At 44.2% G+C, this 14,963-nt stretch overlaps 1 protein-coding gene across 1 annotated transcript in view; it reads left to right on the top strand.

The window, feature by feature from the left end:
• The window catches only part of LOC308573249 (NAD(P) transhydrogenase, mitochondrial-like), an 81,343-nt gene that overhangs the window by 10,835 nt on the left and 55,545 nt on the right, over window positions 1-14,963 (top strand). The window contains exons 3-5 of the mRNA XM_081170010.1: window positions 5,779-6,008; window positions 8,376-8,593; window positions 14,085-14,172. Of these exons, the coding sequence (XP_081026136.1) occupies window positions 5,779-6,008; window positions 8,376-8,593; window positions 14,085-14,172 (536 nt within the window). The remainder of the gene's footprint in view (window positions 1-5,778; window positions 6,009-8,375; window positions 8,594-14,084; window positions 14,173-14,963) is intronic.

Genomic DNA, 14,963 nt, shown 5'->3' with positions numbered 1-14,963 from the left:
GAAGCCCAGCCAGATGGGTGGAGTATAATTCATAAATTATTATTATTATTAGCACCCACCAGTTGCGGAACTGAGTTCCGGATGTGCTGGAACCGAGTTCCAGCGAATTCCGGCTATTCAAAAAGCCCCGATTCTTCTTCTTATTTGGTTGCTTTCTCTGTGAAAATGACCCAAAGCGACATACAAACACAATATACACACTAAATCTAAATACACAACCAATACAAAACTTTCTTTTAAAAGCCCTCATTTATACAAATAAAAAATAGGTCTTACAGATCCTGCCCCACTAAAAAGAGGCTACTAGTATTTAAAACCCTTCAAATTAAAGGTCCAAGTAAAAAAAAGAAAGTTTTTGCCAGGCACCTAAAAATAGATAAAGATGGCGCCGAGTGAACCCCGCTGAGGAAAGCATTCCATAAGAAGGGGGATACTCAAAACAGACTTCTCCACAGTGGCACCTCATTTGAAGAATCTCTTCCCCTTAGATTTATGACCTGTGCTGGTATTGCTATCATTTTGATGCAAGATCCAAACATACCAGCTTACCTTGGTGTTTAAAGACTTTTAAGCTGTTGTTTCATCAGCCCAGTGGCGTAGCGTGGGGGGTGCAGGGGGGCCGGCCGCACCGGGCGCAACATCTGGGGGGTTAGGGTTAGGGGGCGCAAATCCACGGGTTAGGGGGCGCAAATTGCTTGCCTTGCCCCGGGTGCTGACAACCCACGCTACGCCACTGCATCAGCCTGCCCTGTTATGTTAACTGCTTTAATTCTATTTTGCTGCATTTATATCATGTGTTTTATGGCTGGATGGTGTTTTTTGGACTGTATGGGCTGTTTGTTATATTTATGCACCCTACTTTGGTCCTGATAGACAAAGGGCACATTCTTAATATGTTTTCAATAAATAATGGAAAAGAGTTCTAAGGTGGGAACTAGCAAGGAAACCATCCTTTGGTAATGGCTGTTCACAGCTGTGTTTCTTGAGGGTTTAAGTGAGCTTCAGTGGGTCTGAAAATCTCCTTAAATGTGCTACGGCTAGCGAATGAATTTGCATCTGAAACCCCCTATTCCGTTTTCCTGCAATTTATCTAATAGTGACTGGTATCAATATAGAACTTTGACATTAAGCCCTAAATGACTTAACACCTGAGAGAATTTGTAAAATATCTGGGGCTAAGATCTGCAGAGAAAAGGCCCTTGTGGTCATTCCTGGGGTGGCCCAGGAGAGAACATTCTCTATAGCAGCCTCTTAATAATAATAATAATAATAATAATAATAATAATAATAATAATAAATTTTATTTGTATCCTGCTCTCCCCAGCCAAAGCCAGGCTCAGAGTGGCGAACACCATATAAATAAGACAATATGCATAATACAATATACAATATGCAAATAAAATAACATTCAACATTCAGTAAAATATAAATATAATATAAAATAATATTAAATATTAGCATTTCAAAATTAAACAGAAATCCACTCAACAATTACAATAAGTAATTTCTAAACTCCAATCAATAAAACAACAGCAAACCACAGTGCACAACATAATACAGTGGTGCCCCGCAAGACGAATGCCTCGCAAGACGGAAAACTCGCTAGACGAAAGAGTTTTCCGTTTTGGAGGTGCTTCGCAAAACGAATCTCCTATGGGCTTGCTTCGCAAGACGACAATGTCTTGCGAGTTCCTGCTGTTTTTTTCCCCTCCCCCCCTTTTTCTAAGCCGCTAAGCCGCTTATCAGCTGATCCGATCAGCAGATAAGCCGCTAAAAGCAGCTAATAGGGCTAATAGCGCTAATCCGCTAATCCGTCAATGGGCTTGCTTCGCAAGACGAAAAAACCGCTAGATGAAGAGAATCACAGAACGGATTCTTTTCGTCTTGCAAGGCACCACTGTACAATACAAAATAAGAAGCAGAGACTGGAGGGTGGGGCAAGGCAGGTGGAAAAAGGCCTTGCCTGATGAAGTCTCTCCCCTTCCCTCCCCACAGAGGCACATCTGGCACCTTCATAATAAAGTTTTCCTGGTATACTGAAGAAGAGCTTCCATATCTTGGTCTTTGACACTTGAGGTCTATATTTTTAGGACCCACTCTATTCTTGTGATTGTAATTTATTTTACACTAGTGAGTAATAAATGATGTTGTTGTTCCTGCTGCTGTTGTTGTTATCATTATAATTATAATAATAATTATTATTATATGTTACTCAAAAGGTAGGCTGTTTCTGTGATTAATCTTTAAACCCTGCCCCTGGTGTTATGTTTCCATCTTCAACCTGCATGTTGTGCAGACTCTCCAAGTGTCCCTATTTTCCGGAGACAGTCCTGGATTTTCAGAAGCCGTCCCAGTTTCTGATGGGATCCCGGAATGTCCCACTTTCCCTTAAAGGTAAAGGGTAAAGGGACCCCTGACCATTAGGTCCAGTTGTGACCGACTCTGGGGTTGCAGCGCTCATCTCGCTTTATTGGCCAAGGGAGCCGGCGTACAACTTCCGGGTCATGTGGCCAGCATGACTAAGCCGCTTCTGGCGAACCAGAGCAGCGCACAGAAACGCCGTTTACCTTCCCGCCGTTTACCTTCCCCCCTATTTATCTACTTGCACTTTGGTGTGCTTTCAAACTGCTAGGTTGGCAGGAGCAGGGACCGAGCAACGGGAGCTCACCCCGTCCCGGGGATTCAAACCGCCGACCTTCTGATCTGCAAGTCCTAGGCTCTGTGGTTTAACCCACAGCGCCACCCGCGTCCCATGGAGGGTATGGTAGGACGTCCCTATTTTCGCTGGAGAAATGTTGGAGGGTATGGAGTTATGTGACCCCCCGAGTCAACGAGATAAGTAACTATACAACTTTTTGAAGATATCTGCAGGCAGCCCTGTATCGGGAAGTTTTAAAAATATTTAATGTTCTATTATATTTCTATGTAAGTTGGAAGCTGCTCGGAGTGTCTGGGGCAACCTAATTAGATGGGTGGGGTAACATCATCATCATCATCAACAACAACAACAAACCAGGATGTCCCTGTTTTCATTGGAGGAATGTTGGAGGGTAAGGTTGGGTGTGGTTGTCTGCAAAGGAACTCCCAACACTTCTTTGCAGACAACTGTTACAAATAATTGCAGTTAACTCAAACCAGGGGGTGAGGGTGGGGAAAACTCTTCTTGACACCACTGTCTTTTTATTTATTTATTTAAACCCCCCCCCCCAGGAGTCTGAATCCTAGACTTGTAGAGTTAAGGTTGTCTTGTCATTCCTTGTGGCCTCCTCTCCCACACCTTTTCCCTGCTCGGAGTAAACAGCATGAAAACTTGTGTAAGCAGCATCCCAGCCAAGCCTTTTATAAACTAAACTTTAATTTGTTATTCTTTTGGCATCCACCAGAGTGTTCGTGTGACTGTGTGGGTTGGCTGTGGAACTGAGCACTGCAAAAACTTTCAGCGGCGGAATGTCTCATTTGGCGGTGGCTCTGTGTCACTAACCAAACACACACGACCCCACCATATGCATGTAACCCCATGGAGGGCAAAAGGTGGAAATGTTTGGTGTGAGTAAAGTGGGCTCATTGTGAGTGAGGTCTTACAGAGTCGGCCACTCAATATTAGTAAAGCATTGGAGGAAGAGGCAAAGATCTACTTAGTTTTTTCACTATAACTGGGACAATAAACAGTTACTGAAAGCAATAGAAAATGGAGGGGGAAGATATTTTTCTAGCTTTTTCTTCTGTGGGTTAAAGCACAGAGCCTAGGACTTGCTGATCAGAAGGTTGGCAGTTCAAATCCCTGCAACGGTGTGAGCTCCCGTTGCTCGGTCCCTGCTCCTGCCCCCCTAGCACTTTGAAAGGACGTCAAAGTGCAAGTAGATAAATAGGTACCGCTCTGGTGGGAAGGTAAGCGGCGTTTCCGTGCGCTACTCTGGTTCGCCAGAAGTGGCTTAGTCATGCTGGCCACATGACCTGGAAGCTGTACACCGGCTCCCTTGGCCAATAAAGCGAGATGAACGCCGCAACCCCAGAGTCGGCCACGACTGGACCTAATAGTCAGGGATACCTTTACCTTACACTAGAGAGAACAGAGAAATGAGGGGGCTTGTTACAGTAAATACAAACCTAGAACCACGGCTTTCCTTTTATTTCAAACGTCAGTGTCCTAGCTTTCTGCAAATTTGTCTGTCCACCCACTTTGCCCCCACCTGAAACTGTTTTCCTGGGAGGGGAAGGAAAGATGCTGTAAGAATTCGGGAACAGATGAGAAGATAAACGATTGTGTCTGGGGAAAACTGTAACATTTCACTTGTGCCTATGAGAGGGACGGTAAGACAGACAGCTGCTTCTCACTAAACACAACTCCCCCCCCCCTGAAATTGTGTAGAGGTATCACAATTTCCCTCTTCTCTAGGGGGGCATGAGTATGGACATCATAAGTGACCTGATGGATCAGAACAAAGGTCTGTCTATTCCAGCATTCTCTGAATGACTAACCAGATGCCTGTCAATGTTTGAAAAGGAAAAGGTTCTGACCTCCTTTGACTCCTTTGCCTGGTCCTCGGACCCTAGTTGGCACAAAAGAGTCCTTGAGAAAGAGTACTTTGCAGAATGCTGCTTTTATTCTTAAAATAGTCTTCTCCAACCACGACCAACAGCTTTATACATATCAAACGCAACCAGCTTTCTACCATCCAACCAACCTACCACACACACAGTCAATGACCACTCTATATATACAGTGGTAACCGCGGGTTACATACGCTTCAGGATACATACGCTTCAGGTTACAGACTCCGCTAACCCAGAAATAGTACCTCGGGTTAAGAACTTTGCTTCAGGATGAGAACAGAAATTGTGCTCCAGCGGCGCGGCAGCAGCAGGGGGCCCCATTAGCTAAAGTGGTGCTTCAGGTTAAGAACAGTTTCAGGTTAAGAATGGATCACCGGAACAAATTAAGTACTTAACCCGAGGTACCACTGTGCAGACATATGTAGGTGAAAGGTTGCAAGAGTCATGCAGGCTTTGCCGATTCATTGTAGGCCACTGACTCAGTTCCTTTTGCAGCAAATTTTAAGCCATGACAACGCTGACATGAAGGCCACAAGCAGAACATGGTTGCAATAGCACTCTCTCACTTGTGCTTCCATACAGCTGGTATTCAGAGACTTAGTGTTTCTGATGCTTGAAGAAACACAAAGCCATCGTAAGCAGCAATCATTGATAGCCTTATCCTCCACGAATTGGAGGAACATCTACGTGAGTGGACACTACTTCATATTGTGGTACTGGATTCCATCGTTTAACTGTTGTATGAAGTAATCATATCTATTTTGAAACATCTGGATTGCCTTCTAGTTAGCTTCTGGCTCAGTACAAAGTGCTAGTTTCAACATCTGAATTCATAAACAACTCCGGACCCTGATATTTACCATCTTCTCAGATATTTCTCTGGTCACTGAGATCCTCCATTAAGACTCTCTTTTGGGTACCTCACCTCTGAGGTGTCGTAGTATGCTTCTAAGGCAGTGTGTTTCTGAATATTGTTTGCTTGAAACTGCAGGATGGGAGAGTGTTTGTGTCCTGCTTTGGGGCTTCCTGTAGGCATTTTGGTTCCATTAGTATATCTGTTGCATTGGATTTCCTATTGCACCACTATTATTCTCACTAGCACACAACAGCCCCTTACACTACTAGCACAACAGCCCTTCCTTCTGTTGGTGGTCAAAGAATGTTGATTCTGGGCCTTTAACTTTCCTTTTATGTCTGTTGTGTTTCTATGTTTCTTTTATTCAGGAATTCGCTACAAGGATCTTATTGTTGGCGTGCCCAAGGAAATATACAAAAACGAGAAGAGAGTAGCTCTTTCTCCTGCTGGCGTCCAAGCTTTAGTGAAGCAAGGCTTTAATGTGCAAGTGGAACATGGAGCTGGTGAAGAAGCAAAGTTCTCCGATGATCTATACAAAGATGCTGGAGCAAAAATTGGGGACTTGAAAACGGTGTTTGAATCAGATCTTGTGTTAAAGGCAAGTTTGCTAGTAAAATGTATAGACTTACATTTGTGAGAGTATGATATGGCAGCTTCATCTAGCCATCTCCAAGCCTATATCTCTTGGGCAACCTTATTCAATGCACCCTAAGGTTGCCATGTGTCCTCTTTTTCCAGGACACGTCCTCTTCTTCAGGGGTAAAATTTCTGTCCAGGTGAATTTTTTTAATTTGCCAAAATGTCTCTGGCTATACTTTCTGGATGAGTCATAGACCTAACTGGTGGCTGAAGACTTGCTTTCCTCTTCTCTTCTCCTGCCTTCCTGAGCAATATATCACAGCTTCTATAGATGTCCAGTTTTTCTTGAGCATTCTTTCTGATATGTTTACAGGGTGGTTATACAAATTTGCCCATAGTGTGGTTATGGCTTCCCATTAATAACTTCTTCATCTTACACTGAAATTTCCCTGTCACTAGCTATAACAAGTCCTTGAGAGCCAGTGTGGTGTAGTGGTTAAGAGCGGTAGTCTCATAATCTGGGGAACCGGGTTCGCATCTCCGCTCCTCCACATGCAGCTGCTGGGTGACCTTGGGCCAGTCACACTTCTTTGAAGTCTCTCAGCCTCACTCACCTCACAGAGTGTTTGTTGTGGAGGAGGAAGGGAAAGGAGAATGTTAGCCACTTTGAGACTCCTGAAGGGGAGTGAAAGGCGGGATATCAAATCCAAACTCTTCTTCTTCTTTTTTAAAAAGTGGATTTGTGGCACTAGGGTGTGCTACAATTCACTTTAGGGTGTGCTTTAATTCACTTTAATTGAATGTTCATTGAACAAACAGAAACTTCCATCATGCGCTTGAAACTCTCCTTCGAAACAGTGACAGTCTAGAAGGCACCCTTTGTTTACTCACTGTTTAGAGGACCAACACCCCTTGAAGCTGCTTGCTATAAGTCATCAATGTGGGGAGGGGGTGTAGAATGCAGGTGTAATAAGAGTAAAGAAGGAAACATACAAATATCATCTTTGACTGAATTCACATTTACAATCAATGCACTTTTGTTGGGAGCCATTGTCATAACCTATGTCCTTAATCCTGCTTCACTAGTAAAGGTAAAGGGACCCCTGACCATTAGGTCCAGTCGTGACCAACTCTGGGGTTGTGGCGCTCATCTCGCTTTATTGGCCGAGGGAGCTGTCGTACAGCTTCCGGGTCATGTGGCCAGCATGACTAAGCCACTTCTGGCAAACCAGAGCAGCACACGGAAACACTGTTTACCTTCCCGCCGGAGCGGTACCTATTTATCTACTTGCACTTTGACGTGCTTTCGAACTGCTAGGTTAGCAGGAGCAGGGGCCAAGCAACAGGAGCTCACCTTGTTGCGGGGATTCGAACCGCCGACCTTCTGATCAGCAAGCCCTAGGCTCTGTGGGTTGCCATATTTTATATTTCAAAAAGTAAAAACCAGGACACCCCAAAAGTGTTTCAACTTGAACAGAGATGAGTTAAGTCCAGTAGGTCTGCAATTGAACATCATCATCCTTGCCCAATACATTTTCATGACACTTTGCAGAAGTCAACAAAAAGACAGTGTATTAGTATCAGCATCAAACTTTATTTGGGTTGCAGACTACCATAAGACCAGCATATACTCTGGTTTCTCTTCAGATCGTATAAAAAGACATAGCCTTCGCCCAAGAAGCTTACAATCTTCATTTCAGCACAGGGGAAGACAAGGAGAGAAATGGAAAGGGGTGAATATGATTTGTTTCAGTTGTTGTGGGATAGGAACTAAAGGGTTACAGGCTTCATGGAAAAGGTGAGTTTGGGGGAGGGATTTGATTGAAGAGGTGGCATTCTATAAGTCAGCCTTCACCAGCTTGGTTCCCTCCTGATGTATTGGACTATGACTCCCATCAATCTTAGTCAGCACAGCTGAGTTGGCCGAGCCTTATGAAACTTGTAGCCCAAAACATCTGGAAGACACTGAAGTGTAGGTGGGTTCCAACGAGGCAAGACACAGTGAAAACAGCAAGAACCTTTATTGAACTAACAGAACTGGAAAACAGGGGCAAGGCAACTGCTTATATACATTTCTGAAGGCCAGGGCCACTCCCAGCATGATTGGCTGTCTAAACTTCCAAGCTGCGAATCACAACTCAGAGTTTAAGGGCCAATGGCAGAGGCCCAAATCCTGAAATGCTCTGTGATTGGATATCATGCATCGAATCAGAACACAAGGGCTCAGAATCCTTAGTCCAGACTCAAGCTCAGGCAAACACAAACCACTGAATACATAACAGACACTGTGTTGGAGAAGGTGTTCTGGAGGGTGTTTAATTTAGGTACATGGAAATATATTTTGGATTAATATTTTGGATTAAACAAAGCATTTCTTTTCTTTCAGGTCAGAGCTCCAGTCTTTAATGAAGCGTTGGGAGTTCATGAGACAGCCCTACTGAAGGAGAAGGCGACACTTGTCAGCTTCATCTATCCGGCTCAGAACCCAGATCTGCTGGATAAACTTGCTCAGCGCAAGGCCACCGTCTTGGCAATGGACCAAGTTCCTCGAGTCACTATCGCTCAAGGATATGATGCCTTAAGTTCAATGGCCAACATTGCAGGGTGAGGATCCACAATATTCTCTCTACCAATGCTATTTTTTGTAGGGCTGAATTTTCTGGTTCAGCTGTGTCATATATGGCATTGCTTCTTACACTTATCCTACTTGGACAGTTCTCAATTGCAGCCAGTTTTGCAATAGTGAAGGACCGGGGCTACCATTTCAGATTAATCAATTCCAGCCTCAGCCCCACTACAAATCTTTGCAGCCTCTCTGACTTTAGTGCCAGAAGGACAGTCAGCATGCTCAGAAGAGCCTTGGTAAAGGTAAAGGGACCCCTGACCATTAGGTCCAGTCGTGGCCAACTCTGGAGTTGCAGCGCTCATCTCACTTTATTGGCCAAGGGAGCCAGCGTACAGCTTCCGGGTCATGTGGCCAGCATAACTAAGCCGTTTCTGGCGAACCAGAGCAGCACACAGAAACGCCATTTACCTTCCCGCCAGAACGGTACCTATTTATCTGCTTGCACTTTGATGTGCTTTCGAACTGCTAGGTTGGCAGGAGCAGGGACCGAGCAATGGGAGCTCACCCCGTCACGGGGATTTGAACCGCCGTCCTTCTGATCGGCAAGTCCTAGGCTCTGTGGTTTAACCCACAGCGCCACCCGTGTCCCCAGAAGAGCCTAGATCAGCCTAAATCATAAGGTGGGGAAACCCTGTCTCTGGGGGGAGGCTTTTGTCATAGGAAGAACCCGTAGCTTGGGGCACCAAAAGACATTGCATTTGTTCTGCCCTCACAGAGCTACAATTCTCCAGACTGGTTTACCAGTCAATCTCTCTTCCGAGGGAGCTTTGGGAATTGCAGCTCTATGAGGAGGATAAGGGTCTCATCACAGCTACGTATGAGCTACGTACTATGGCAAACAATTTAGCAAATTCCAAAGATGAATTAGGTATCAGTAGAAAGTAAAGTCTGTAGCTGCTAGTTGATTACGACAAACTCGGCTTCTATCGAGCACTGTTTGGTGACTGTGGGCCTTCAGTAATGATCAGCCTTCTCAAATTGACCCTGGTGATAGAAAGTTTGAGGACTCCTGTCTTAGATGGGGAGAATATACAGCAACTGTGTGTTGCAGGTCCAACATGCCCTATTATACGTGAATATAGAGAAGATGTGTAGAATCTTCTAGGAGATATTAAGTGTGTTGTGTGGGGATGCTAATGACACTTAACCTCTCTGTCTTCTGTTCTGGGAGACATTATAATTTTGGGCCTCTTCAGTGGCCATTTATGACACCTCATTTGGGCAGAAGGAAAGTATGTGGGATGTTATTAGATGCCAGCACTTAGGAAGCAAGTAAGTGTTTAGGAAAACAGCCTGGAAAAATAGTGTTGTCAGATTTAAACCACAGCGTAAAGAGTGTGTAATAGCCCTGTAGCTGGAGAGATTACACCTGACTTAACATCTCCCAGATGCACGGCTCTTAAAAGACGCAAGAGTTTTCTCTGAATACAGCAATGGCAAGTCTGGCTTGGTGTCTTGACCAAAATGAGTCTGAGTGAGATGAAGTGGCTTTAATTCTGAACCATTTCAAGATGCAGCATGTGTACATAATTGGTGTAGCATTTAAACCAGTTTGTTGGGTTGAAAGAAAGAGAAAATTCCAGCAGCTTTGAAATCAGTTCCAAACGTGAATTGATTCAAAATGTGTTTATTCCTGAATGGCAATGACTGGCCCCAAAGGTTTTGGCTCATAGTACAGTCAATGTGATATGAAGGGCTTCAAACTCAAGCATACTTAGTTGGAAATATGGGACTTGCTTCTGAATTAATGTGGCTAGGACTGAGTCGCTGCTACTACCCGGTCATTCAAAAACACCTTGGATGTAAAATCTGATCTGGAGGCAATTTGGATTGACTTTCAAGTTTATCAGCTGAAGTTTATCAGCCTGTTCTTTCACAGGCTCTGCTTTTGTTGTGTTAATAGCAGAGTAAGGGTTGCCACATATTTCTGGGGCTGCAGCTGTTTCTGCAATTGGTTCCAGAACAGCTTTGTTTTTGAGCACTTCTAGAAGACAAATTAGGTGTCAGTAGCATATTCTGGAACTGCTTACCTGGATGCAATCTCCTGAGAAAACAGTGCCTTGATATATTCAATGTATTGCTTATACAATGGTTTTCTGGAAAGCAATGATGGCGCTCGACATGCCGCGGGGGCAGCTCTTTTGATGTTCCTTTTCTGGCATAAGATGGCAACTTTTGCCATTTGCCAAGCCCAAAGATTGCTTGAACAGGGCTGCATGCTGTCCTCCTTTGCACAAAACACCCAAGAAGGGCAAAAAAGAGTCCAAACTAGACGTGACAGGAATCGTATGAATGCCAATAACCTGCATGGTTTTTTGTCGTGCAAATAGCTGCCCAAAGAAAAGCCTCTGTAGCCTCAGAATCTGAGAAGAGGAGAGGAAAAGGTTAACTCCTTCTCTTCCTGACTGTAGTAATGGGTAATGATAAGAGTTATACACTGTGGCCAGTTATTATTGCTGTTATTATGATATATTTATTAATACCCACCCTTTTCCCTGATGGGGTTCAAGGAAACTTACAGAGAAAAAGAAGAACTGCAGAGAAAAAACAGGAAAAAACAATACAATAATTAAAAACAATCAAACACTGACAGAATTAAAACAATATACATATAGAACATATATTAAAAGCATACCAATAATTACAATGAAAACAGTGTGGCACCAGCCCTTTTGTTAAAAGCAGTCAGTTCCCAAACGCCTGTCGGAACAAGAAAGGAGAGAGCCAGTCTAGCTTTCTAGGGAGGGAATTCTAAAGTCTGGGAGTTGCCACTGAGAAGGCTCTCCCCAAAGTTATTATGGGCTGGTTTAGCTTTTCCTAGTGGTTGCTTTCATTTTCCTGTCCAGTTGTATGTTAACCTGTTCATCAACAAACAGCCTCTTGCTCTGGTCTTACAAAATGAATAACCCGATACAGTGATAGCTCGGGTTAAATACTTAATTCGTTCTGGAGGTCTGTTCTTAACCTGAAACTGTTCTTAACCTGAAGCACCACTTTAGCTAGTGGGGCCTCCTGCTGCTGCCGCTGCGCCACTGCCGCACGATTTCTGTTCTCATCCTGAAGCAAAGTTCTTAACCCGAGGTAATATTTCTGGGTTAGCGGAGTCTGTAACCTGAAGCGTATGTAACTTGAAGTGTATGTAACCTGAGGTACCACTGTATCTTAAATAAGAACTTAACACGGATGTAGTCCCCTGCAAAATAGTCTATCAAAAGAAGTGAATTGCATTTCAAGGAAAACTCTTAGCATCAATGGGATGCTTGAAATGCAACTGGTAGCTTCTGAGGGGTGAAATGAGAGAGAAAGCGTTAAGTTTCCCTTCCCAAGCCCTGCAGTCTTGAGGCTGCTCAAGCATCCCTTTCGCTGCTATTGACATAACTAAAGATGGCAGCCTGCTGGACAGAGTCAATTCTGCACCTCTTCCTTAAATACAGATGTATTGACACATCAACATTTGTGTGCTGGAGTCCTCTTTATCTGTTCCATCCTCCTTCGATCTTCAGTGGTAGCACCACAGTGCAGGTGAGATAATACCAGTAGCTCCTTTGACCTGCAAAATGGCTATGGTGTTGTATGGCATAAAACATGCAGGCCTCCCTGCTAGCACCTCAGTTTCAGTAGCCCAACAATCCTAATTTGGGGTCAATGAGGCTAGCACAGGTGTCTGCAACCTTTAAGACAAAAAGAGCCACTTGGACCCGATTCCGAAGAAAAAAAAACTGGGAGCCGCAAAACTCGTCATTATAAAAATAACTTTTTTGTCACTTTTTTATTATTTCTTTGTTTGACCCCTCAGAATTACTCCTCCTCATAGAAATAAACGTTAAATTAACAAGTTACCTTTGTGTGTGTGTGTGTTCTTCACTCCCCTTCAAAACAGTGACCAGCGTACATGCCCCCTTTCAATGCAGTGACCAGCGTACATGCCCCTTACAATGTAGCGGGCGGGCGGGCGGGAAGGTGATGTCGGGACGGTGCGTGACTAACGCACGCACCGCCCCCATGCGATGTCACAGCCAGTACAGCGCCCGTCACAGTGGGGAGTGTCGGGGCGCACAATGCGCCTCCTCCCCTCGCTAGTATCCGCCCCGGAGCCGCGGCAAAGGTGTAAAAGAGCCACATGCGGCTCCGGAGCCGCGGATTGGTGACCCCTGGGCTAGCACACAACCAAGGGAGATCGAGTATGCACAAGATTTCGAGGGGTCCCTGTGTGCTCTGACAGCTGTCTGTGAGTCGACCTCCTGTTGGATCATCTTGTAGGCAGAGTGAATGCAGGCATGGATGCAATTATTCCTCTTTACATGTACAACAGAGGGATTCCCTTGTTAATCAGCGATAATGTAAACCCTGCGTGAAGTGAAAAATAAGGCAAACATTGCTGCGACTTTCCAAGGAACGTTTATGTTGGAAGCATTAGGTTGGGTAGCATCCACGGATGTGGATTTCCTTAACATGCTTTCAAAATGAACCCCCCCTGCAAAAACAAAACAAAACCCCATTGCTTTAAAAAGGAAGAAATAATCTAAACCTCTTGTTTTCTTCTTCAGAGAACTAGAGTGAACCCAGAATAGCTCCAATTCTTTGGAAGTTATGCACCCCTAATGAACCTTAGACATGCCTGGTGCTTTTTTCTGGGGGGGACGCAGGGGTACGCATACCCCTAAACATTTCGTGAATCTTTGTACTTTTGTCCATTTACTGTACAGTGGTACCTCGAGTTAAGAACTTAATTCGTTCTGGAGGTCCGCTCTTAACCTGAAACTGTTCTTAACCTGAGGTACCACTTTAGGTAATGGGGCCTCCCGCTGCTGCCGCTGCGCTGCCATTGCGTGATTTCTGTTCTCATCCTGAAGCAAAGTTCTTAACCTGAGGTACTATTTCTGGGTTAGCGGAGTCTGTAACTTGAAGTGTCTGTAACCTGAAGTGTCTGTAACCCAAGGTACAGACCTGAGGTATAAATTACCATATAGCGTATATTCAACACAAAAAACAGTGACAATTTGTTGTTGACAAAGGACAGCTGGACATATAAAGGGCCCCATTACCTTCAGTAGCTTAAGGCCTCATCAAACCTAAATCCGGCCCTGATATGGGGTGATAATAAAACATTTCACTCTCCACCAGGTGCCTCTCCCAAAGTATTCATGGTTCCCTCCTCAGCAATATTCCTTTGTTGGGCGCTTGAAAGCATGTAACCAGCACTGATATAATTTGTTATGACAGTCAAATGTATTTTTTCACTTAGACAATTTATATCTTGGAGATGCTCTCGAGCAGTTGTTTGTTTTCTTGGGTGGCTTTTATTAATTCTCCTTTTGGTTGCTTTCTGTATATTTGTTAAGTCTGTTGCAATTTATTCACAAAGCCTACTGAAGAGCCAAGAAATATTTTCACCATTTTCTTTCTTCTCTCTCTCTCTCTCTCTCTCTCTCTCTCTCTCTCTCTCTCTCTCTCTTTCTTTCTCTCTAGGTACAAGGCTGTAGTCCTGGCAGCCAATCATTTTGGAAGATTTTTTACCGGGCAAATTACCGCAGCTGGAAAAGTTCCTCCGGCAAAGGTGCAAACAGTACAGTGGTACCTCTGGTTGTGAACGGGATCCGTTCCAGAGCCCCGTTCGCAACCTGAGCAGAACACAACCCACGTCTGCGTGTTTGCGGGTCACAATTCACTGCTTCTGTGCATGCGTGTGACGTCATTTTGCCCAGAAATAACCCTTTCCGGTACTTCTTGGTTGCTGTGGGAACGCAACCTGAAAACGCTCAACCTCAATTCAATTCAGTTTGCATTTAAAGGCAAATCTATGAAACTCACCTCCCCAAACAATTTGAGAAAGGAACCATGGCCACCCTTTGAAACCCACACTCATGTGAATTTTGTGATGCAGTTCATCAACCAGGCACTGTTGACAATAATGCCTATATTAGGGGAAAGCGTGCATCAAAATGAACGTGTTGGTGAAATAACATACAAAAATGCATTAAATTGTGGGGGGAATTGCTTGCAAAAATAGGTACATTCGTCAAAACTATGTACAAAGAATGACCGCTCCCCGCTTAAAACGGGGGGCGCCCTTTGCGTGGACGCGTGCAGCCCCTAGATTTGGAGCGGCTCCAACAGCATAGGCTTGGCTTTGCCTTCCCTCAGGTGGGATACCTGGAGGTCTCCACCTACCTCAGTGAGGCATTCTCTTGGTGAATTTTATTTATATATATATAATATTATTTATTAATTTTAAATTGCAATAATCCAATAAAAGCCACATTATCACAATACCAAATTACAATACAATTTAAAAAGCCAATTATTCCAATACCAAATTAAACAATTTTAGGTGACTTCCTGTGTGCC

The sequence above is a fragment of the Podarcis bocagei genome (assembly GCF_964188305.1).
Source record: "Podarcis bocagei genome assembly, chromosome: 14".
Taxonomy (NCBI): domain Eukaryota; kingdom Metazoa; phylum Chordata; class Lepidosauria; order Squamata; family Lacertidae; genus Podarcis; species Podarcis bocagei.
This window is presented reverse-complemented; position numbering and strand designations above follow the sequence as displayed.